The sequence below is a fragment of the Podarcis tiliguerta genome (assembly GCF_965153285.1).
Source record: "Podarcis tiliguerta genome assembly, chromosome: 7".
Lineage (NCBI taxonomy): Eukaryota > Metazoa > Chordata > Lepidosauria > Squamata > Lacertidae > Podarcis > Podarcis tiliguerta.
In genome coordinates this window covers 512,004-537,029 of record NC_139540.1, presented here as the reverse complement: position 1 = coordinate 537,029, position 25,026 = coordinate 512,004, and the positions used below count along the sequence as shown (strand labels likewise).

The window sequence follows — 25,026 nt, the reverse complement described above, 5'->3', positions numbered from 1 at the left end:
CATTCCATAGACAGGGAGCCACAAGACCCATTCTTGTGTTGCCACCCTCCTGACCTATTGAGGAGGAGGCACACAATGGAGGGCCTCACAAGATGATCTCAGGGTCCGGGTAGGTTCATATGGGAAGAGGCGGTCCTTGAGATATTGCGGTCTTGAGCCATTTAAGGCTTTATAGCAGAGAGAAAGGGAAGATCTACATCAAAAACCAGAGGGAAGAAAGATTGTGATCTGCTGTCCCAGTGGATCCTGCCACCTGAGGCGGTTGTCTCAACTTGCCTCATGGGTGGGCCGGCCCTGACCCCACTTAATGTTGCAACCAGTCCAAATGGGTAGAAGTGGCTTATTGCAGTGAGAGCAGAAGGCTGTTGTCACACCTTCTGGGCCCTTCCACAGTAGGTGTTTCCCCGTGTGGAGTTCTCTTTCTTTGTCCTATAAAAGGCGAGTAACAGAATGTATAGAATGTACTCACAGAAGCATGGAAAGTGATTTCACCTACAGAAAAAGAACTGTATTTCATCCACTGACTTTCATGGCTTGTGTGTGAGTATGTGCGTATGTGTATCTGCGTATATCTGTGTATATCACATCATACAGGACAAGTAGCTCAGCTGTCATATGGTATTACAGACTGTTCTAATATTGCCTACGCATTTAGAACTTTAACAATAACCAATAGCTAATTACAATTTTCCCAACAGTCTTTCATGCATGCATGCATTCAGCCTTTATTGGCTCATTGAATATCTCAATGGTTTCAACTGTATTTCATTCCAAGAAATTTGGTTAATGACTGAGGTAAACACTGCTGGGTTCTCTTCATTCAAACTACCTGCCCACAGACAATTCTCTAAAGGTCGCTGCAAGCTGGCCTTTTAATATTAATCAAATTCGGTCTGCAATATGAAACAATTCTTATTGGCACACCCTCCTCTATCCCAAACTTTCCTAATAAATATGGGTAACAAATAGGTAATTTTGATAAATGTTTACCTCCCTCCCTCAGATGATGAGATGAAACACTGTTTACCTTCCCTCCGCAACAGTACCTATTCTTCTACTTGCACTGGCATGCTTTTGAACTGTTACGTTGGCAGGAGCTGGGACAGAGCAACGGGAGTTCACTCCATCGCGGGGATTCAAACCACCAACCTTACTATCTGCAAGCTCAAGAGGCTCTGTGGTTTGGACCACAGGGCCACCCGCGTCCTATGTTCTTTATATTTATGTTCCAGTATTAACTTCTCTATTGGATCTTGTACAGAAAAGTGGAAATTCCCATTTCCTTTCGACTTTGCGGTGCAGACCAGCAAATAAAATATCGAAGCCTGGTCATTCAGAACAAACCATCTATAGCGTTTTAGAAAAGATTAGGTGGTCGACTTCTGGTTTCCTGCTGTGAGATATGGCTGCCTCCCAAGAGATCAGACCCCCAGTCATGCCAGTAATTCAGGGCTAATATGTGGGTAATTAGCCCTGCTGCCCCCCCCTGGTAGGGGGGGCTGCACTGTGCCACCTGCAGATTGTCCGTTATCTGACTTCCACAACAAGATGTGGGGGCAGGGGCACTGGGTGATGACCACGGCGTTTTGAAAAGATTAGGTGACCACTGCAGTCTGAAGGCGTGATTGCCAAATTCTTGGACTCAGATAGAATGTTACATCTGAGGGCAACCCTTATCAACTCACACTTTATTAAGGTAGCAGTATAATCTTATTCTCAATTAATAGACAACTGCAGTACAATATCTAAGCCTGCATCAGTGACCCTCCCTAATCCTTCTCCTTGGTTTGACTAGGAATGCTATACAGAGAAAATATTACTCAGAACTTTGCTTAGGGACCTTCACAAAAAAGGAGATGTAACAAATCTTAAAAACGATTTTATATGTAGGGAGCTATATAATGATCTCATTGCTAAGAAAAAGAAAATATATGTCAGGGAACTGCCATCAGAGCTGGCGGCGGAGAGAAGGCTCCAGAGGGATGGCGGAGAGGGTCCCAGTAGGGAGAGAGGTAGCCCATCCGCTGGGGAAGGAAATCAGCGTAACACCAGTGGAGAAGGGGGGCAGATGGGGGAATCGGAGAGGTGGCTCCAGGACTCTTCGCCGGAGACCAGCGGAGAGAGTACGGGTACTCCGCTGCCCACACCCTCTTGGCGCAGAAGACTTCCGCGCAGGCAGAGTAGGAGGAGACTGGGTGTCAAACAGCTTTTATGCTGGAAGAGGTTCAAGAAACGCCCACTGACGGATTCTGCCAGCGACTGAGGCAGCCACGAAACTTGAGGCTGTCCAGACAGAAAGGGTTCAACCAGGTAACCTAGCCAGGAGTGGCGGCAACTTACGCACGAGCAACCCCTAGAACCATTACAGCAATCTGTCAGTCCCCAACATTGCTTGTGCGCAGCTCCAGAGAGGCAGCACGATGAGCCATACCAGGGGAGCCGGAGATAAGGCGGAGCAAGCAGCTGGAGTGCAAGGTCTGGTAGAGAGAAACCGAGACTTGGAACAGCATATAGCTCTCCTGACGGTGCGGCTGGATGAAAGGCAGGCTCAGGATGCACAGGTCAGATCCACCCCCATCGCAAAGAAAGTACCGGGGCTGGTACACAAGTTTGGGGGGGAGCCCCAGGACTACAGTGTGTTCCGAACGGAAATAGAGTACGCCTTAGAACTGCAGCATAATGACTTTGAGAATGATGGGGAGAGGGTAGCCTACATGATCGGGCATCTGCGGGGGGGGGCACGTGAATGGATCAGGCCCCTCATGGCAACGCAGAATAATGCCCTGAAGGACCTTAAGAAATTCTTCCAGGCAATGGATGCGATGTATTCCAGTGAAGTGGCACAAAGTGTGACTCAACGAGAACTGATGGGGTGCAAGCAGGGGAGCCAATCAGTTAGAGACTACTGGTCGCGCTTTGCAATGTTGATCCACCGGCTTGGGTGGGATCTGGACTCTGAACTGATTCAAATGTTGTTTGAGGAGGGATTGTCCCCTACTGTGAAGGATGAGCTGTCCCGCGCGCCCTGCCCACAGTCGATGGATCAGCTGACCAAGGCTGTACTTGCGATTGGAGTACGGCAGGAAGCGTGGGCTCAGGAGAATCGCGAGGGGAGAGGGGAACGTTGCCTTGACTACAGCATTCCTGAAATACCAAGACAGCTTTCCCAGGCGGCTGAGCCAATGGAAATTGATGGGGCGCGCGCGCAAGAGGTTTCAAACTCCAGTGAAGGTCGCAAGAGGGAGGGGAAGGATTGGAAAACAACCAAGAAGTGTTTCCTCTGCCAACAGCCAGGACATTTTGCCAGGGTCTGCCCTCAAAGGAAGGCCTGGCAAGGGATGGTGGGGGCTGCTGGCTGTGAGGAGAAGGGGGAGGAAGGACAGGGGCAGGGAAACGAGAACGCCTGGCTGCCAACCAGCGGGGTCAGCAGCCAGGCCAGCCACCAATAAAAGTGTCCCAGCATGATCCCCCCAGGGCAGCTATAGCCATAGAAGTGGTGTTAGAACTCCCGAATGGGCACCCAGTCAAGGTTGAGGGGCTGCTGGACTCAGGCAGCTCCTGTAATTTCTTCAGCAGGGACTTTGCTCTGGAGCACCAACTCCACCTGCTACCCCTGGATTTTCCCTTGCAAGTGACCACCATCGATGGCAGGGAACTTCTGGGAGGGGAAGTGACACACCAGACCCCACCAATGCGAATGAGGGTTTCCAGGCACACTGAAACCATCGCCTTTCACATGGCCACACTGGCCGGACCTCCAATAAAACTGGGGATGAGCTGGCTGGCACTGCATGATCCAGTAGTGTCATGGCATCAGCGGTCAGTCACCTTTGGGTCAGCTTACTGCTTGGAACACTGGGGGGGGGACCTCAAGAATGACAGTGGCCAGGGTGGCTGGGCTAGCAGTGGGAACAAAAGGGGAGGTGCCACCACAATATACTGACCTAGAGGAAGTCTTCAGCGAGAAGGAGGCGGATAAACTACCCCCTCATCGGCCCTTTGACTGCCAAATCAACTTGCTCCCAGGGGCTCAACTACCGATGGGTAAGCTGTATGCCATGCCTGACCGGGAGATGCAGGAGTTGCGGCAGTTTATTGACAAGAATCTGAAGAGGGGGTTTATAAGGGAATCAAAGGCGGTGGGGGGCAGTCTGGTGTTCTTTGTGGACAAGAAGGAGACTAATCAGCCCAGGTTGGTCGTAGATTATAGGGCATTGAACATGGTATCTGAACCCGTGACCTTCCCAATGCCAAGGATTGACGACATTTTAACACAGGTGAGGCGGGGAATTTTTTTACCAAGCTGGATCTCAGAGGAGCGTACAATTTGATTAGAATAAGCGAGGGGGATGAATGGAAAACCACCATGTTCACCCCCCTGGGGGCGTTTGAGTACTTAGTCATGCCATTTGGATTACAATCAGGCTCTGCCTGCTTTCAAGCTTTCATGCACCATGTGTTGGGGCCCCTGCTGTACAAGAACTGCGTAGCCTTTTTGGATGACGTCTTAATCTATTCGGACAATGAGGAGCAACATGTCAGAGACGTCAGGGAAGTGCTAAAGAGACTGCAGAAGCACCAGTTGTGGGTCAAGCTGGAAAAATGCCAATTTCACGCCAGAGAGGTCAAGTTTCTGGGATACAAGTTGTCAGACAAGGGCCTAGCTATGGACCCAAGCAAGGTGCAGGCAGTGTTGGAGTGGAAGGCCCCCAAGACCCGGAAGGACGTGCAGAGGTTCCTAGGGTTCAGCAACTTCTACTAGAAGTTCATCAAGAACTTCGCCCACTTGACAGCGCCCATCACAGATTGCCTCAGTAGCAAGAAGAAGTTCGCTTGGACAGAAAGTGCCCAGCAATCCTTTGAAAGACTGAAGAAGGCGTTCGCTTCGGAGGAGCAGCTCCTGCACATTGATCTGGAGAAGCCCATGAGGCTGGAGACCGACGCGTCCGACCGAGCCATTGGGGCGGTACTTCTGTTGCAGCCAGGAGCCAAGCAGGGCTGGAGGCCGTGTGCCTTTTTCTCGAGGAAGCTGAGCAAGTCGGAGCAAAACTATACAGTGTATGACCGTGAACTGCTTGCAATCTATGCGGCATTTCGCCGATGGAGACATCTGTTAATAGGGGTGCAGCACAAGATCCAGGTTTGTACTGATCACAAGAACTTAGAATACTGGAGGACCGCGCGAGTACTCAACCAGAGACAGATTCGATGGGCACAGGAGTTCTCCAAGTTTTCCTTCGAGATCCGATACATACTGGGAGAAGAAAACGTAAGAGCAGATGCGCTCTCCCAGAAGCCGGAGTACATGGAAGGAGAGGGACCGCCGGAGATACGACACGTGATCCCCGAGGACCGATGGGTGTGGGGGGGAGCGTTGGTTGGGAAACGAGAACTGGGCGGGCTTACTAGAAACGATGAGTTCGCTCAAACTAAAATCAGGGAACTCCAAGACGGAAGGGAAAACCATGGAGGGTTTGAGGAAAAGGAAGGGCTGCTGTACTACAAGGGGGCGCTGTATGTACCAGGGGAGACCTTGAGGGGAAAGGTACTCAAACAACTCCATGACAACCCTACGGCGGGGCACTTTGGACAACACAAAACCATGCTGCTTGTCACCAGGCAGTTCTGGTGGCCAAGGGTAAGGGAAGATGTATGAGAATATGTACGGGGGTGCGACCGCTGCCAAAGGGCCAAGGGGGAGAGGGCGGCCCCCGCAGGGTTACTGAAACCCTTACCCACACCGGGAAGACCCTGGGAGGTGGTGTCCATTGATTTTATGACAGATTTGCCCAAGTCAAGGGGGAAGACAGCAGTCATGGTAGTCATCGATCTACTGACAAAGATGTGCCATTTCATTGCTTGCTCACAAGCGGTGACGGCAGAGGAGACAGCCAGGTTGTTTGTGGAGCACATCTTCAGGCTGCATGGGGCTCCCTTGATAGTCATCTCAGATCGCGGGAAACAATTTACTTCCCGGTTCTGGAGGAAGCTCATGAGCTTGTTGCAGGTCGAGGTGGGCTTCTTGACGGCGCAACACCCGGAAACCAACGGGCAAGCAGAAAGAGCGAACGGTATACTCCAGCAAGACCTATGCTGCTACGTCAGCGAGAGGCAGAATGATTGGGTAGAGAAACTAGTGCTGGCTGAATTTGCGTACAATAACTCTGAACATGTATCCACGGGAATGAGCCCGTTCATGGCCAATTATGGGTGTCACCCCAGGGCCTTCCCGGGGAGGGGGGAGGAAGGATGGAGTGTACCTGCGGCAGAGCAGTTTGTGGAAGAAATGGAGGCCTTTCACCAGCAACTCAGGCTGAACGTGGAGCGGGCCAAGGAAGTTTACAAGAGGCAGGCTGACAAGCACCGTCGGGAGGGGGAAGCCATACGGGTGGGAGACCGGGTGTGGTTGTCAACCCAAGGGTTACCCCTAAAGGGAGGGTGCAAGAAGTTGCAACCAAGGAGGCTGGGACCTTTTGAGGTAACACAGCAGGTGAACCCGGTGGCATTCAAGCTCAAATTGCCTAACAGCATGAAGATACATCCGGTGTTCCATAGGTCCCTACTCTCACCATACAGGGAGGGGCGGGAATTTCCGGAGCGGGAGGGAGGAGTCACCATCCACCCGCAGGTAGAGGAGAAGGAACACCACAACCAAGCCACAGAAATACTCGATTCAAGGTGGCGAGGGTGCCAGGTGGAGTACCTGGTGGCTTGGGAGGGAGAACCCAAGTCAGAAAACACGTGGGTCCCTGCTGAGGTGGTCCAGGGCGGGTATCTAGTGGAAGAATTCCACAGCCTGTTCCCAGATAAACCAAAACCACTAGCGAGATTCTGGGAGGAAGAATTTGGTACCACAGACAACAAAGAGGACTTTGTGGGTTTTCCTGCCTCCGAAGAGGAGGGAGAGGAGGTGTCTGAGGGAGAAGAATCAGACTGGGAGACTCACCCCGCGGGAAGGTATCGGAGCGGGTGGGAAGCGGGTTTTGAATCCTCGGAGGATGACGACAACTCCTTCAGGGGATTCCCCGCATCGTCGGCCGAGGATAGGGACGAGGTTGGGTCAGAAGGTCAGGCTGGGGGTGGAGGGGGTCCTGGGGGGGGAGGTGGATGTCAGGGAACTGCCATCGGAGCTGGAGGCGGAGAGAAGGCTTCAGAGGGATGGCGGAGAGGGTCCCAGTAGGGAGAGAGGCAGCCCATCCGCTGGGGAAGGAAATCAGCGTAACACCAGTGGAGAAGGGGGGCAGATGGGGGAATCGGAGAGGTGGCTCCAGGACTCCTTGCCGGAGACCAATGGAGAGAGCACGGGTACTCCACTGCCCACACCCTCTTGGCGCAGAAGACTTCTGCGCAGGGAGAGTAGGAGAAGACTGGGTGTCAAACAGCTTCTATGCTGGAAGAGGTTCAAGAAACGCCCACTGACGGATTCTGCCAGCGACTGAGGCAGCCACGAAACTTGAGGCTGTTCAGACAAAAGGGGTTCAACCAGGTAACCCAGCCAGGAGTAGTGGCAACTTACGCATGAGCAACCCCTAGAACCATTACAATATACTATCAGAATAAATGGGCGCATTTAGTAAATGCAATAAAAACGAACAATCATAAATCCTGGCAAATAAATTCTGGCCATCGGAACTCCAATTCCCTTCTAAATGTATATGCCATTCCCCCTCAAACCTAGGTGAATTCCTTTATTAATAAAATTAAAATATTTAATGATTCACCTTGTCTTCTACCTAATGCTGACAAGCTTGTTCCCTCAAATATACCCAATTGGCCATTGGTAAGCTCAGATGAAATTATAGAACTAATCACAGAAGTAAAACTTGCCAAGGTCCCCGGCTCTGGCGGGATTTCTGTTTGAGATTTTGAAAAAGCATACAGAATGGTGTGCATTACCACTTGCCAACCTATTTACACTTACAGATCAACATGGAATTATTCCAAGATAGTGGTTAACTATTTTTATTGGTTTTTTGATAATTTTATACAAATAAAACAGCAATATCAAACATTAAAATGCAAAGTTCTTTTGAACCTTCAGATCTCCTTCCCTGCCTCCATTAATTCCATGTTTAAGTTTTAATTTGCTGCATCTTTTACCATTATCCATCTATTATATAACCATAATTACCATAAATAATTCCACATTACAAGTGTCATTACATCCCTGCCAAATCATTCCCATTAAAAACATACAGACAATCACAACGATCCATTAAAAACCATACAGACAATCACAATGAAAGCAGCATAGCACCATCCCTCTCATTAAAAGAAGTCAGTTCTCAAAAACTGTTGGAGCTCAAAGGTGCAACAGTTTTTTGCCAGCAGGACAAGGAGGGAGCCAGTCTAGCTTCTCTAGAGAAGGAGTTCCTCTCTGCTCCTGCACCTTCTCCCAGGTGCTGCTGAAATGGTGTGAGCTAGTCTGAACTTCTCCTATGGTTTATTCATGTAGACCATGATATCAGCACAGTTGGCATAAACTTGATTCTTAATATTCTTAATAGAAAATACCCCTCAGCAAACTTTCCTGATGCTGATCTAGTTCTTATCTCTGATGCCTCGGAAGGCTTTCAGATCTCTTAAGATTTTATGTAAAGATCAGCACAGCAATCTGGTGTTACCAGCAAAAATTTCATTTTCATCACCTGTGAAAAGGTTCCATGTAGACAATGATACATAAAGTTAGAGCTCAAGAAACAAAGGTAGCCAGTTATTTTTCACTAGAGCCATAGCCCTTCTACTCCCAATTAAGTAAACAAATTAGGAAGCAGGCCAGAACTTAATAAGAAGCGAGCAACAGAACAATAGAATATAGGTATTGTAGGAATTACTCATCCCAAAGACCTCCTCCCCTCTCCACAACCTAAAAGTGGCTCAAAACCATACTTAAACCCCAGGTTTTCAAGGCTTGGTTAGTTCTCACAAGCTCCAGCATGGATCCCCTTGTCACTCCATGCCCTCAGGGACCAGCCGCACCCTGTGCGTTGCTTCCTTCGCTTTCTTGCTTCACTTCTAGTGTGAGGCCTGTGACAAATGTCATGCCCTCTTTAAGCTTTGAATAGGGACCCTTCTTTCACTCTTAGACCAAGGTGTGCATGTGCTGTAGGAGTTGCTGCCTGCTTATGTGGTGACTTGGCTGCCTGGAGCAACATTCGTAAGCTCTAATTTCGTGTAACAAACCAACCTTGCTTCATTCCTCTTGTCAGTGGGCATGAGGGTAAGGGTGAGTGCATATTCATAACAAACACATATTCACCACAAACACACGTTATAGCTCTACAAAAGGTCCTAAACCTCTTCGTGGTGAGTGTAGGAATGCACATGAGCGCTGAACACACATGTAGGTTCAGACGCACATCTTGTAACACTGCTTCATGCGGAGATGTGGGCATGCCCAAGAAAATGCCCAGTTGCTTCATGGCCACCCGCTTCCCTTGATCTGCGCAGCTGAAGGGACGGGTATTACTGGACAGAATCTCAACGGGATTTACAAGTGATCAAATCTTCCCAATGCTCCCCATGATTTTTACTCTTAAAAACAGTGTGTTTTAGAGCCCACTCCCTGTCCAAATGTCCGCCAGATTCATGAGGATATGCCTTTACTGAGTTGTGTTTCCAAGGAATGTCCTCTGCTGTCCTGGGCAGGTGTTATAATAGGGTTCGGTACGCAGATAGGTGTTGTATTTGGGCAACCTCAGGTGGAGAACATCCAGCATGATTTATTCCAGTGCCCACTATACTCAGAACCTGGGAGACGCTTTCTAAATCCTTTGTCCAGGAAAGCTGTCTCTCCCTGGCAGAGAGGGGTCTCTGGCTGCTCAGGGATGCTAATGCTCCAATGACTTATAATGTGGCCCTCTTTGTGCTGGGGACAAAAAAGATCAGGAAGAACCTGGACAAAATTGCAGTGAATTGTAAGATTCAGAGGCCTAGATAGGAAACTCTTCTATGCTTTGTGGAGTCCCCAATCAAAATGAGCATCTGCATGTTATGATCTTGATGGTTCAGGCAGTGGCTCTGCTTTCTATATATAGTTATATAGATATTTCTTTTCCTCATAGTATTTGTATGGTTTTGTTGTGGCCTTTGGCTAGTCCAGTAAAGCTTATTTTGATGATGACCTGCACAGCTGAGACCCCGGACCCCGTGGACCCTGCTCAGTACCAGAATGGCAACCCAGCAAGAGAGTCTTGCATTGCATGCTGCTTCACTGGTGCCCCTAAAAAGATCCCCACCTCAAGTAGCCACTTGAGCTGCTAGTCCCATGCAGAGGGCCCATCCTGGCACACACACCAACTCGCCCCATGCCACCAGCCCTGCCCCCACCCGCTAGCCATGTTCCTGGAGACGAGACGGGCTCTCACCTGTTGTGGTGTCAGGAGCAAACCGGACGACCTGCAGTCCTGCTGCTCTGTCCGTCAGGTTGAGGGGCGTGGACACCCGTGGGCCAGGAGAGGATCTTCTTATCATTGTTCCACCCGCCGAAGAAATGGGTGAAGGAGGGTTATCGCTTGGAAGCCGTCGGCGTACAGTCACCCTGAAGTTGGTGTTGGGGGCGAAGCGGGCTTGCTCCCAGCTGTGGCTATCCTGGAAGGCGTTGTTGAGCGCCGGATCTGTGGGGTTGAACAGGCAGGTTAAGATGAGTCAGAGTCCCCAGCCGCAAGCCTGTGAAGCCCTTAGCGATTTGGGACCCACATTTCTGAAATGTGACTTGAGATCTGCAGATCAAGCTCTCCTAGGAAGGGGGTTTGGTGCAGCGGCCAGCAGCCCCCCAGCTGTGGAGTCGTCTCCCTTCTCCTACATTCCACCTTTGGGGAAGGGGGCGGAGTGCCTGATGGATACTTCATTTTTGCTTCCGGTGCCTGTTTTATTTTATTATTTGTTTTATGGTGGTGATTAATTCACTTCGCTTTACATTTTCATTGTTAATTGTTTACTCTGCTTTCCCCAGGGGGAAGAGCGGACTAGAAATAAAAATTATAAATACATTTCCCCAAACTCACAATCCCTTTAGCTGCCAATATTCCCACATAAACTTCTGTTTGTTTTTAACAACTTTCACTGATTGTTTGGGATGGGGTGCTAACCCTCGTTTTGGGAAAACATTTCATGCTCTTCCCTCTTCCGCATCCCAGAAACAGTCCTGCTCCTTGGATTGTGTCCCTCTGCAGACAGCCTTCTGGGGCTCCTCCTTGTCCCCTAAGGCCTGAACCCCCCCCCCCCCCCCAGCTGCTCTCCAGAGTAAGATCTTGCCTGGGGGACCAGCCTGCCTCACAGGAGCCCCCCCCCCATCAACTGTAGCACTTACTTGTGGCATCAATCCGGGTAGATTCAAACTTGGGGATCAGGTTGGTTTCGTTGTACTGGTTCCGTAGGATAGACTTGAGCTCTTGGTTCTCCTTGAGCATCTGTATGAGGTGCTTCAGCTCGTCATTTTCTGCCACGAGGGCATCAATCTCCTTTTTTAAGTCGTCATAGCGAGCGAAGATGGCCATCCCCTGCGAGATGTCTTGGTGCAGGGATAGTGAGCTGCCTGGGAGTGCCCCAGAGGAGGGTCAGGGTGCCATCCAGGTGTTCAAGCTGCCATAGGATCCCCTCTCCTTGCCACTGCTAGCCAGGGAGGCAAGCAGGCAGCCCAGGTAGCCTGGTGCTAGGGATGACACGGGCGGCGATTGTGATGCAAGCAGCCCCAAGTGTGCTGGAGCTCTCAGGAGCCCTGTGGGGGAGGGGAGAAGAGGCGGGCGGGCGGGCGGGCAAGCTGCAATAGAAAAGCAGGGCGGGCATCGCCATCACCCAGGAAATTCCCTGGGCCCTGTTGACCGGCTTTGGCCCTGTATACCTGGAGGTCACCTCCATCGTCCAGCCCAGACCTGAGGTCCAGCTCCGAGGGCCTTCTGGCAGTTCTCTCATTGCGAGAAGTGAGGTTACAGGGAACTAGACAGAGGGCCTTCTCGGTGGTGGTGCCCACCCTGTGGAATGCCCTCCCGGATGAAGTCAAAACAGATAAACAATCATATGACTTTTCGTAGACATCTGAAGGCAGCTACGTTTCAGGAAGCTTTTAATGTTTGACTTCTTGCCGTACTCTCTGTTGAAAACTGCCCAGAGTGTCTTGGGCAGGGTATAAGTTAACAACAACAACAACCACTTTGAGGTTTTTTGGGGGGGTTTTTTGCAATCAATATGTGTATAAATGTGAAATAAAGTAAACAAAGCCACTCGTCCATTTTCATTGTCTTTTTCTGCACATTCCCAGCTCCACAATATATGGCGGATGCACTACATTCCAAATGTAGATACAAACTGGACGGTCAGTTTGGCTCCAACCCCTTCGCTGAACAGACCAAACTCCCAGGGAATGTGGCACCAGCTGCCCCCGTGTGGCCTCCGTGGGGAACAGCAACTGCCTCCCCAACCAAGTCAGGACCACGCGCAGCATCCTTCGCCAACACTCTCACGTGTGCCAGATATTTTATTAGTATTTTACAGTGACTTGGTATTTTACATAGACATAAATAGAAGTATATTGATTTCCAGTGAGTTAATATATTTTAGAATAAGTAAACATAAGCAATCAATAATAAATAGACTTTGTGGTGAGCCCACGGGGACTCAAGGTTAACAGTTATGTTATAAAAAATAGAAATATACACCTTTACACCTTTGTACTATCAGATAAATAACTAGACCTCTGAGTAGTTTCTGGCAGAGAATATTCCCTTTCTCTGTCAACACAGACTCTCAAAAACGTTCTCGAAGCACTGGGGAGTCTCACATGACATGAAATAGATTCAGATGCCTTCCTTTCTGCAATTGATCATGGAGTATTGGCTATAACTTAATCCAAGTGGTGTCAGATACCATCGGGTTAAAGCTTTGCTTTTTTTTAAAAACACAACACAACAACTTTCAGATTCACTGCCTAGAGTTGTGGAGTGAATTTTTCCATTTTTCTGTTGGTATACAATAAATTTGATTATTTCCCACTTTAGCTTTTAATTACGTCATGAGGATTAATTCTCTGATTATTCACATAATTAACCAACCCATTTTTTTGTGATTGCACCTTTTTGTTTTTGTTTTGTATCTGCAAGGTTTTCAAAACTGTTTCAGTGATGTATTTTAAATGGTTGTAACCTGATCAAGGACTTGAGGGGAAAGGGCGTATGGGTGGATAGATCAATAAATATTTGAGACCAATAACTCAAGAACTCATGCCATCTTTGAAGTCTAGATGTGTTATGCCTTATCTAAGTTTTTCATAAAAAGTCAGTTATTTCCAATCAATCTCACATTTCAGCTGGTGAACCGCCCTGAAACCACTGGGTGCAGGGCGGTATATAAATCAAATATGTTTTTAATATGTTAACTCTTCTTCCTTCACAGACCTTAATTTAGTCATATCTCTTTCCCAGAATTTCATTTCAACTAACTGGTCTTTCCCCTCACATTCCATATTCTAAAAGACTGCAGCAAGAAGCAGGTAGCCTGGGATTGACTTGTTCCTAAACTTTCTCCAAATCTTACAAATTACTCTAGTAATGGGATTTGAATTTAATTATTGCAAGATCTTTCCTACTATTATGTCGGACAATTTTAGTTGATAAACCTATTTGTTTTGTGTGACAAGGGTATTCAAACTATGTTCTTATAATGCCCCAATGTGTAGTAATTTAACAAAGAGTGGTAATTTAACACTTTGCATTTGGGAATTCAAATCTTCCTACTAATCACTGTAGGTAAAGGGTCTTTTAGGTTACCCTATGCTTCCTCCCCCCCCCCCCAGGAAAGTAAATAAAAATACAATTTCTTAAGTAAGAAATTGCTGACTAAGTGCAATATTTAATAATGAAAGGAAGTTCTGTGGCATTTTGCTCATTTTTATAACTGGCCTTCCAGCCCAGAAGAAATTCAACTTTTTCAATCTAGGCAGATATTTTATTATTTGTTGCATTCATTTAGAATGGTAGTGTTTGATTAACTCTTTGCAATCTTGGATAATTTCAAAGTTCCTTACTTGTGTCAACCACTTGGATTTTTTAAAATACCAATGCTATATCGCCTGCGCCCAAGTTATTTGTTAAATGGCCATTTCCTCCCTTCAAATGTAACAAGATTTGACACTAGTTCTAGATTTTGCAGTACCCGAAATGAGTACGTCTGTTCCATTCTGTCAAATGCTTTCTGGCTTCTAACTTTAGAGAATTGTTTTTGAAAGGTTTCTGGATATTTGATGTTAAACCTGTGTTTTTTCATAAATCCTGCCTAATTGCCCTGAATATATACGTTCTTAAAAATCTGTTTTATCTTTCAGCCAATACTAGACCAGGGCTTAAAAACTGTAGGTCTGTATGTCCAGCTACCGAGAAATCTTTTGCTGGTGTTTGGGGATGACAGTCTGAGCTTCTTCTCATTTGGCGGAGAAGATGGTGCCAGTGATAAACCATACAAGGAAATGGGCAGGGTGGGGGCAGCGCAAGCAATCCATGCTGAGATGGGGAAGGGGAACAGAGCCCTTGAGAAAGGCAGCCTCTTTGCAGAACTGCCACTGCTTCCTCCAAGGAGCGCTGGAGTTGCACAGCTGCAGCTTCGAAAGTCGCTGTATTAACCTGGACACGCCACATTATATCTCGGGCAAATCAAATTACTCTGAGCTGGCTTCCCTAAGCAGCCGCCGGTGCCTGTCAACATGCCAACAGCTGCAGGATGTGTGCATTCCTGTGCTCATTGCAGCCCCTCAATATACAGCAGAGGTTCAGCCCCAGAGATCCAGGCCCAGGACTCTAGAGGCTCCTGGTCTTTGCGTCCTGCCTTGCAGGGGTGGTTGGCCCTGCAGCATTCCACCCCCCAGCGCTGAAAAGAACCTCTCCCCTCCGGCCCCAAAGACAGAACCCAGGACTATCGATATCTGGTACATTCTCACTTTTATTAGGACATCCTATTTTTACAGTTTAGTGCAGAGGCTGGCCCTGGGGGCACAGTAGTGGCTGCTCAGCATGCAGTAGTGCAGGGCCCCCCTAAAGCCAGCCAGATTGCGGGGGGCAGGAAGGGGGAGAAGAAGAAGGGGAGAAGGAAGGATGGGGTACAGGGTCCCCAGACAAAAAGGGTCAGGAGACTTCACAGCTCTGTATAAAAGCAAAGTGTTTAAGGGCCAGGAGCAAGGAAGGCTTCTTCGCTGCACCCCCAAGGGGGGGCCTGAGAAAAGGCAGCTGAGCAGTCTCTGCCCCCCGAGCCAGAGGGGAGAAACCACCCCTACTTTTGTAAAAACGGGACATGGGCATCATCCAGGCACTCAGCCCCCACAGGGGCTGGACCAGGAGAGCCCAGCAACGTGGGAGGCCAGCCTGGGCAGGACAGGAAGCGGCACCCGTATCAGTATCATTCAGGGGTGGGGGTGGAAGGTGGCAAGGGGGGGTGGGGAACCTCGCTGCCAGCCAAGAGGCAGGGGGCGGTTTGCATGTGTCCAGAGCCCCAGAACAGCCCTGTGCCCACAGGAAGAAGCGGCTGTGAGTGGCACGCCCAAGACAAGGACATTCCTCAAAATTAAATTAGCATTTCTAGACCAAAATACAAAAGAGACAAGCACAGCGTATTTACATCCTCTTCCGAACTCTGCACAGCTCAAGGGAGACGCAGGGCAGAGGAGCCCTTCCTTTCCAAAAACGGACACCAGCATCATACGGCAGGCTGGAGGTGAGCGCTGCCTCCCCGGTTGGGGGGGGCATTGGCCACCTTGGACTCCCCCTTCTTTTCAGGTATCCTTCCCCAGAAAAGCACAAGACAGGGAGGGGGAAGAGGCAATGAACTCAAACTCAAGGGACGGGCAGGAACACAACAAAAACCGGGGCGGGGGAGACCCCCCGGGGTGGGAATAAAAAGGAGGAGAACCACAACAAAAGACAGGGCTTGGAAGGAACTAGCCCCTGAAGGGGTCAGAGGGCGGCCTACTCCTTGGCACGCCCAATGATGGCCAGGATGTAGAGGAAGATGTTGATAATGTCCGTGTAAAGGTTGAGGGCCGCAAAGATGTATTCCTCCGGGCTGATGGCCAGCTGCTTGTTCCCGATTATCATCTGGGTGTCCATGGCCAGGAACTGCAAGGAGAAAGCGGGTCACGTGGGTCACAAGACGCCCCAGGAGAGCCAAAGGGGCCTGCGCCCCCCCCCACCCCCCAGCCTGCTTCCTCTGGAAGCCCCACCCGCTCCACTGCTGGGCCTGGGATGGTGTCTCAGCTGCCTTTAGGCCCTCAGCATCCGAGGAAGAGAGGAGGGGGCCGGGCAGGTGCTCTTTCCAGCCGCACTGGGGGGTGAAGGCGGGGTGGAGAAGGAGGGGCTCCGCAGGGACTCTAACTTAGGGCTGGGGAGATCGGGATCTGCTGGCAGATCTCTGGGTGGGTGGCCAGCAGCAGATCAACAACCCCAGGCTCCCACTACCTGTTACCTGACAACTGCAAGAGCTAAAAAGCTCTCCTCTAAATCTGGGGGGACAACCAGGAGCTGTCTTTTGTACAGAAGGCCTTGCGAACAGAGATTGGCTATTGATCCCTGGGCTGAACAGGGAGGGGGCTCAGAGGCAGCTTCCTTCCCCTTAATTCTCAGCGCCCTTCTGCCCGGCCGGTGGATCTCGGGGCCCGCGGGGAGACTCACGCAGGTGAAGAGGAGGGCGCCCAGGGAGGCATAGACAATCTGCAGGATGCGGTTCCGGATGAAGATGCAAAGGATGGCGAAGATGAAGAGGACCACCAGGCAGACGATCAGCACCCCTCGGCACGAGGTGAAGTCGTACTTGGTCTGCAGACAAGGAGAGGAGCCCCGGGACAGAGGTCAGGCAGCACCCCACAGCCCAGGCCCCCTGCCCCACATGCCAGGGCCCCCAACGCCATCTCTTCAGGGGCCCGTTTGCCTAAAGGGGCAGCCTGGGCAAGAGTGGCAAGCAGGGGAACCAGCAGACTCTGCCAGAGACCATCGGCCTGACCTGTGGCACTTCAGCCTGCTTTGCAGGGTCTTATTCCGCATCAAGCAGCCATTGGGTCAAAAGATGTAGGGAGCAACGCAGAGCCCCAGGAAAGGAGGCCCTGCACAGCCATCGCTGCCTGGAATCTCTTGGGTGCCAATTCTGCCATCCCCACCCACCCACAATCCAGAAGAGCAAAGGCCTCTTTGGCTTCACAGCCCCCCTGGATGCCAACCCAACAGCCCAAGGGGCGCTTCTGGGCAACTGCTCACCCTGGGAGAAACAATGCCTCTTGTCGTCACCCCCCCCCCCCAGGGAAGGGGGACGAGCCGACACACCAACCTGCAGGGAGAAGATGACGACAGTGAAGCAGACGACGGTCGTGATGCCCACAGCCATGATGACGGCGTCCGTGTCGTAGAAGCTGGCAATCATGCCCACCATGTAGGAGAGGCTCAGGGTCAGGATGGACTGAGGAGGAGGAAGAGAGGCAGGTGCCTTCAGCAGTGAGCCTCAATCCAGGCCCCCCATCCCCCCATATCTGAGTCCAGGGGCAGCCATCTCAGCTGCCTGCCTGCCTAGCTAGGCCACAGCAGGCTTCTAAGACTTTTTAAACTCAGAATTCAATCAGTAGCAGCAGCCGCCCCCCCGAGGCCACACACCTGCTGCCCGCTGCCCCGCTTACCATGGCCACGAGGTTCCAGGGGTGCTTGCGCCGGAACTCCCCACAGCAGCTGAGGACGATGAGGGAGATGAAGAAGAAGACGTAGGAGACGTAGTAGGTCCAGACATTCCTCCGCACGAAGCCCTTCACGCCCTTCACGAAGGTGAAGATGGCCACAAAGGCAAAGGTCACCGACAGCTGGATGGTCAGCACCAGGAACACCTGCAGGGGGACAAAGGCAGCCAGAGACACTCAGGGGGGCAGAGCAGGCAGCGCCCAAAACATGGCGAGTGCCCCCCCTGGCAGCAGCTGCTTCAGAGTGCCTCCTGCCCCTTGCGGGAGGCAGGGAGCTGGACTGCATGGACCACCCACGGTCAGTGCTCAGGGGCTTCTGCTGGTGTCAAGATTTAATACTGGAGATGCTAATTTTGCTGTTATTGATACTGATTTCTGGTATTAGATAGATTAATAATAATAATAAAATTTTATTTATACTCTGCCCTCCCCAGCCAGAGCTGGGCTCAGGGCGGCACACACCAGTAAATAAAAACATAACGGGGGGGGATTTAAAATACAGGTTAAAATACAATTTAAAATGCAGCCTCATTTTAATAGTAGCCCATGGATCAAGACCATAAGGGGAGGGAAACATAAGGGTCAGACTGAGTCCAAACCAAAGGCCCGGTGGAAGAGCTCTGTCTTGCAGGCCTTGTGGAAAGATGTCAAGTCCTGCAGGGCCCTAGTCTCTTGTGACAGAGCGTTCCACCTAGTCAGGGCCAGTACTGAAAAGGCCCTGGCCCTAGTTGAGACCAATCTAACTACCTTGCAACCTGGGACCTCCAAAGTGTTGTCATTTGTGGACCTTAAGGTCCTCCGTGGGGCAGACCAGGAGAGGCGGTCCTGTAGGTACGTGCGTCCTAGGCCATGTGTGTGTGTGTGTGTGTGTGTATATATAAATTTTCAATTTAATTTTCTGTTTTACAATTTAAGTACTAATTTTACACCCTTGAGATATCAATGACTTCTTCTCTTTCCACAGTTCATTTTACATATCATAAATCCCTGCATATTTTACAAAAACTACACCATTCAGTATTCCATTATTGCATCCATCAAAACTTATTTACACTGTTGAATTTATCTTAATGCTGCCGGTGTTTTCAGCTGTACAGAATTATTTCCCATATATTCAACAAACGTTTCCCAATCTTCTTTAAACGTGTGTTCTTCTTGTTCTCTTATTCTATATGATAAGTCTGCAAGTTGTGCATATTCTGTCAACTTACTGTATTTTTCGTCCCATAGGACGCTCCGTCCCATAGGACGCACCTAGTTTTTTGGGGGGAAATAAAGGGGGAAAAAATTTCCCTTTATTTCCCCCCCAAAACCAGGTTGGGGAAACCAAACCAGGTCGGGGAACAGTGGTATGGCGGCGCTGCGCCTCCCCGCTGTCCCCCGAGCTTGTGGGGCTGCCCGATGTCTGCTCTCTGCTCCAGGGCGCCCTGCGCGCCGGGCGGCAGGCTGCTATCCGCAGCCTAGGGAGCCCTGCGGGAACTTCCGGAGGCTCCCCAGGCTTGCAGATAGCTTCCTGAAGCCTGGAGAGCGAGAGGGGTCGGTGCGCACCGACCCCTCTCAGTCTCCAAGCTTCAGCGAAAGCCTGTATTTGCCCCATAGGACGCACACAGATTTCCCCTTCATTTTTGGAGGGGGAAAAGTGCGTCCTATAGGGCGAAAAATACGGTAAGTTGCCATTCTTCTTTGCTTGGGTCCTCGCTTGTTTCCCATTTTTGGTATTAGTTTTAGACCTTGTGTCTCCAATGAAGGCTGGCAACGCCATCAGCTCCGCCCCGTGAGCATCCTTTGCAGGCGAGCGCAGTGCCTGGAGACAGCCAGGTCCTGCATCCAGAGCAGTGACCAGAGGAGGAACGGCCGCTGGGGGGAGTGCAGAGAGAAGAAAGGCCCCCTGGCATCTGTAGCAGCACAACAACCAGACGTCTTCCTCTGCCCCAGATGCAGCAAAACATGTCTCCCGCATCGGTCTCCAACGGAGTGACATCACCCCCAAAGGTGGGCTCCTCCATTGTCTCCCGAGACAGATGGACGTCAACAGTAATGACTTAGTTTGGCTGTGTATGTTGTGATATGCTTTTATTCATTGCCTATTATTGTTCCGTTTTTGGAATTATGTGACTCTCTTCATGTTGTGAGCTGCCTTGATTGCAGTTTTAACGAGGGGAAAGTGACATGCAAAGAAACCCCAATCATTATCAGATCCAGCTTCTCAGGGGTCTGACCCTTCCCTGCCAATGAGGGTCTGCGCCCTGCCAGCCCCTCCCCCTCCTCCTCCTCCACCAGCAGCAGCCACAGCACCTCCAGGGCTTCCTGCCACACTTGGACTGGACGGAAGAGGAGGAGTTTGGGTTTGATATCCTGATTTATCACTCCCCGAAGGAGTCTCAAAGCGGCTCACATTCTCCTTTCCCTTCCTCCCCCACAACAAACACTCTGTGAGGTGAGTGGGGCTGAGAGACTTCAGAGAAGCGTGACTGGCCCAAGGTCACCCAGCAGCTGCAGGTGGAGGAGCGGAGACGCGAACCCGGTTCACCAAATTACGAGTCCACCGCCCTTAACCACTACACCACGCTGACTGCACCCCATTGCCAGGGCCAGAGGCAGAAGGAGGGAGGGAGGGAGAAGGGCTGGAGCCCCACAGCCCGACTCACCTTGCGAATGAAGGCCTGGCGGATGGTCTTGTCCTCCCAGTTGGTGGGGGGGAAATCCGGGTTGTCATAGTAGGAGGGCGGCCCGTCCTCATGGTAGTTGCTGTGCCCGGGCGCTGGGGACGAGAAGCAGTGCAGCCAGTCAGGCAGGGGCTCCCCACCCGGCGGCTCTCCCTACAGATTCCAGAGGGAGCAAGAGCAGCTCCTCTTCCTCCTGCCCCCTCACCCAGCCCGTGGCAGGGGTGATGAGGGCGCTCACCAATCCTAGAGTCTGCGGTGCCTCCTCTCCATACCACATAAACAGGGCGCCTGGCTCCAGCTGGGGGGCACAAGTGCAGCAAGAGAAGAGGAGAGGAGACTGAGGAGGGGGCCACAGAGCAGCGCCCCCCCAGGGAGCAGCCGAGCTCCCCACGGAAGCAGCCACAAGGCGGGAGAGTGCGCCCCGCCTGCTAGGGCCAGTTGGTCTTGCCCCTGGCTCACAGGAGCAGCTCTTCTGCCACCCCAGCAGAGACCCCACAGCCCCCCTTCCTGCCCCCCACCATTGCAGCAGGGCGGGCAAGCGGGCTACTTACAGTCTGGGTCCACAGCGACTCCAGGATGCGGCTGGGCGTAGGGCCCCTGTGGATAGGGCCCCTGTGGATAGGGCCCCTGCGGGTAGGGCGCCTGGGGGTAAGGTGCCTGAGGGTAGGGTGCCTGGGGGTAGGGTGCCGCTTGTGGGTAGGGTGCCGCAACCGGGTAGGGGCCCTGCGGGTATCCGGGCTGGCCGTATGCCACCGGCTGGGGCTGCGGGTAGGGAGCCACTGGGTAGGGCTGCTGGGCATAGCCGGGTGGCGCAGGCGGCTGCTGCCCAGGGAAGGGGTCTCCAGACACCAGGAAGCTCTTCTCATGCGACATCTCGGCCGGATCTCCCACCACTTCGCGGCTGCAGAGGGGAGAGACAGAGGGTTGGCAACTTCAAGCAGTGCAGAGGGAGACCACCCTCAGCAGCCCACCCGAGATTGAGCGGGGGTCCGGGGGAAGGCCCTCCCCTTCCGCCCAGAAGTCCCACATGGTGCAAACCAAACAGTACATTCACATATATTCCCACAATTTAAGAGCCCATTTTTCACATAATTTGGTGTGATTTCTTTACAGAGATGGGTGTGAGAGGAATGAGGGCAGAATGCAGAGGGCGGAAAAGACCTGGGGAAAGGAAAGCCAGGGGGAGGAACACGGTTCTGAGCAGAGCCCACCCCTTTCCAAGAGGCAGCCCCTGGCCACAAAATCCAGCTCAGGACTTAGACATCTGACCAGGCACCACCCGTCCTTTCTCAAGCCTACGGACGGCTGCTATTGCTGCTTACAGTCATATCTCGGGTTGAAGTAGCTTTGGGATAAGTATTTTCGGGTTGCGCGCTGTGGCGACCCAGAAGTAACAGAGTGTGTTACTTCCGGGTTTCGCCGCTTGCGCATGTGCAGACGGTCAAAATGGCTCTGACCACCAGAAATAATACCGGTTAACTACACTTGTAAAATACAAAACCCCACCAGCCCATCAATCCAGTGAAATACAGTCCAGCCCTATAAGAAACATTTCCAGAACGACACTGTTCATCAAGTGCAACCATTAAAAGCCACACAACACAGGCGGGGTTTCAATCCCACCTAAAACACCGCAACTGAAGAGGGAAACTGAACATCTTAAGCGAGAGGCCACTGCGGAGAAGGCCCTGTCTCTAATGCACATCACCAGGGGGACGACAAGCAGGGCCTCCAGCACTGATCTGAGCATGTGGGTTGGGTGGCGTGGAGGCAGATGTTCTGATCACCTGGCACTCAGCACCAGCACTTGGAACAGGGATACTGAAGGGCCAGAAATGTCCAAGATGCTCAGGGACCTGTAAGCCTCCACCCCTGGCATCAAACCTACATTTGCACAGTTCTTCCAAAGTCATACAGATTTTTAGAGCATGACGTATCGGCTTCACTAGCATCCGGTTCATTTCTGGGTCCAGTTCAAAGTGCTGGCTGCACAGAACCAAGATCCCATCTGCTCAGATCTGATTTGTTTCTATTTCAAACTCTCTTCTCCCCAGGATGGCTAACAAACAACCAACCTGCAAAGCACCACAAGGAGTGATGAAAAAGCACTTCCAGAGACCAGGGAGAGAAGGGAAGCAACCCAGCAGCATCAGCAGCAAAACAACCACAAAAAGCAGCCTCAGCCCCCTTGGAAAAGCCCCCGAAGGAGAGGGAGCAGGCCAGAAGGAGGCAGCTCCAAAGCCTGCCCAGCATCCCTGCCAAAGGCGAGTCTGGCATGGTTGGGGACAGAGCAGCAAGGAAGTCATCCTGGGGGGAGAATTCTGCGCTGCCTGAAGCGTCCAGACTCTCCTCCCAAGGGAGCCTGCAGCGATGCAACCCAGATACGACTGGCTCCTTCGCCACCACATGCCCACCCGAGATGCTCTGGCTGAGAAGGCGCACGGTGGCGTTTTCAGCACTGCACCTGGGGAACTGCCCGCCCCAAGAAATCTGCTGAGCCTTCTCCTCAGGGACCTTGAGTCATCCATTAGACCATTTTACTCAAGCAGTCCTTTCACCTGGCAGTTTTGATTTAATTACATGCCCCCCTGCTAACTTTCTATCTGCTGTCCTAACTTTTTCATATGCTCCTTTTTAAATAGATTATTTGAGGAGAGAGTGTGTGTGTGTGCGCGCGCTGTAAAGTGCCGTAGGCAGAGGGGACACGTTTCAATATGAGGAAGAAAAGCAATTCCCAAAGTGTGCTGTAAACAGCTGGCCATTTGGGGAACGGGCTTCAGGTAAGAACTGTTCACAAACTGAATGGGAGTCACTGGAGGATGAGGAAGCAACTTCTCCGGGGAGCCTGCAGGAATGTGAAGTCAGGGGGAGAGAAGAGGCTGCGTCCAAGAGACCCCCCCCCCTTCGGGGAAAGGGCCAAACATGAAGGAGCCCTTCCAGGGCCCCCTCAGCTGGGAGGGAAAAGCACAGGTGCGTTAAGGAAGTGGAAGCATCTATCAGGAAGGAAAAAACAGGTCAGGAGGCAGCTGGAGGCAATCCCATTTCCCAGTTGGCAGTAAAAGAGTAATAATAATGAGGATAGTTTTGTTCTTTATATGCTACACATCTGACTGGGTTGCCCCAGCCACTCTGGGCGGCTCCCGACAAAATATTAAATACACAATAAAAACCTCAAACATTTAAGACTTCCTTGTGCAGTGGCGCCTTCAGATGTCTTCTATAGAAGCATGGGAAGGTTTGCCCCATTCCAAAGTCGAGCCGGTGTGGTATAGGGGTTAGAGCGTCAGGCCAGCGCCTGGGAGAGACCCGGGTTCAAGTCCTCCCGCTTGGCCACGAAGCTCACCCAGTGAACCTGGGCCACTCCCTGCCTCTCAGCCCAGCCCTGCCCCACAGGGTGGTTGTGGGGATTAAACGAAGAGAGCTGTGTATCCCACTTTGAGCTCCTTGGAGAAAGGGGAGATAAAAATGCAATCAATAAATAAGAAACTCCCCCCCCCCCTTCTTCATAGCTTATAAGTAAATGGGGAGGGGGCAGAGTGGCACTGGCAACTATACAGCAGTCACAAAAACACACAGCACCCCCCCCCCAGCATCCAAGGCAGAACACCCTGCAGGACCCCCCCCCCCCCGCCATGGGAGGAGGACTGAACAGCCATGAGCAGCAGAACTGCACCCCAGTTCACACCTGGCTCCCTCTCTGCTGTCCTCTTTTTAACCAGCCCTCCCCCCAGACAAGAATACAAAACAGGGGTGCCGGCGTGACCCACACTTGGGTCTTCATCCGCCCTCCGGAGTTTGGTCTCCCAAAGGTACAAGCAAGCGGCGGTTCAAACAAGGCCTGGCCTGGCAGGAGCCGGGGGTCTTCCTGCTGCTGCCGCTGCTCTGCTCCCAGATCTCCTTGCCAGGGGAGGAGGAAGAAGAGGGTATCCAGGGAGGGGCTGGTCTCCCAAGGCAGCCCTCAGAATCTGCTGAAAAGCAGAGAACAACCCATTGAGGTGAAGCAGCTGGCTGGGGGTCAGAGCGCAGGAGCAGGGCTGGCAAGGGCCAGGTGATGCTCACCTACCTTGCAGGGTTGCGGAGAGGGGAACGTGGGGAGGGGAGACCATGCAGGCTGCTTTGAGCTCCCTGGAAGACAAGCCAAGGGGAGAGGTGAACTCTAAAGTGACCCCCCAGGCCAGCCCCAGCTAGCCGTCTCAGCCCCTGCGCCCCTGGCTCCAGCCCCACACCCGCCCCCCAGGAGGCTGCCAAGGGGCAGGAGGAGAAGGTGCTGCCCCCGCCTGGCCACTGCTCAGCTCCCTGGGGAGCAGCCTTCTCCTAGCCAAGCACGGGAAGGGGTGAGCTCCACACCAGAGACCCTCTGGGCACACACACAAACCCTTGGCAGCGTAACCAGCCTGCCTCCCTCTGGGCCGAGAGGGCCATCCAAGACCCCCTTGCCCTGCCCAACTCCACAGCTGAGCGTTTGCAACCTGGGGCCAAGAGGGTCTTTGGGCTCTGTGCCCATGCTCTTAACCACCAAGCAGAAGGCAACGGGAGGGAGGGGTCTTCTGCCATGTTGGCCCAGCCCCCACTTCCACAAAGGCCCTTCTCACCCCCCCCCCCCGGCAGCAGATTTCCCTACACTGCTCCGGCAGCCGGCCCTCCTGCTGCCCGCCTGGCACATGC

At 51.8% G+C, this 25,026-nt stretch overlaps 2 protein-coding genes and 1 long non-coding RNA gene across 12 annotated transcripts in view; 1 reads left to right on the top strand and 2 right to left on the bottom strand.

Moving 5' to 3' along the window:
• LOC310681292 (speriolin-like) overlaps positions 1–12,441 on the bottom strand; it is a 29,830-nt gene extending 17,389 nt beyond the window's left edge. For all 8 annotated transcript variants that reach the window (XR_014513209.1, XR_014513210.1, XM_083448940.1 and 5 more), the window contains exons 1-2: positions 11,312–12,441; positions 10,368–10,616 (exon numbers count right to left, since the gene is read on the bottom strand). Coding sequence is in view for 6 of the 8 variants with exons in the window: in XM_083448940.1 (XP_083305066.1) it covers positions 10,368–10,616; positions 11,312–11,498 (436 nt within the window). In the remaining 2 variants the exon portion in view is untranslated. The remainder of the gene's footprint in view (positions 1–10,367; positions 10,617–11,311) is intronic.
• Positions 12,442–14,910: 2,469 nt separating this feature from the next.
• GRINA (glutamate ionotropic receptor NMDA type subunit associated protein 1) lies at positions 14,911–24,492 on the bottom strand (the record flags this gene model as incomplete). 3 transcript variants are annotated; one of them, XM_083448966.1, is made up of 9 exons in its annotated part: positions 14,911–16,097; positions 16,650–16,793; positions 17,299–17,427; positions 17,642–17,842; positions 20,344–20,456; positions 20,600–20,659; positions 20,913–21,262; positions 24,129–24,329; positions 24,425–24,492. In XM_083448966.1, the coding sequence occupies 8 exons, from the start codon at positions 24,140–24,142 to the stop codon at positions 15,948–15,950; spliced, it is 1,161 nt and encodes a 386-aa protein (XP_083305092.1). In that variant the 3' UTR covers positions 14,911–15,947. The 3 variants fall into 3 exon arrangements, with proteins under 3 accessions (XP_083305092.1, XP_083305093.1, XP_083305094.1); XM_083448967.1 differs by having other exon boundaries at positions 24,129–24,326; positions 24,425–24,486; XM_083448968.1 differs by lacking the exons at positions 20,600–20,659; positions 24,129–24,329; positions 24,425–24,492 and having other exon boundaries at positions 20,913–21,234.
• Positions 18,215–19,694, top strand: LOC310681304. Its single transcript, XR_014513218.1, has 2 exons — positions 18,215–18,907; positions 19,366–19,694. It is a non-coding gene; the product is annotated as an uncharacterized lncRNA (long non-coding RNA).
• Positions 24,493–25,026: the final 534 nt, after the last annotated feature.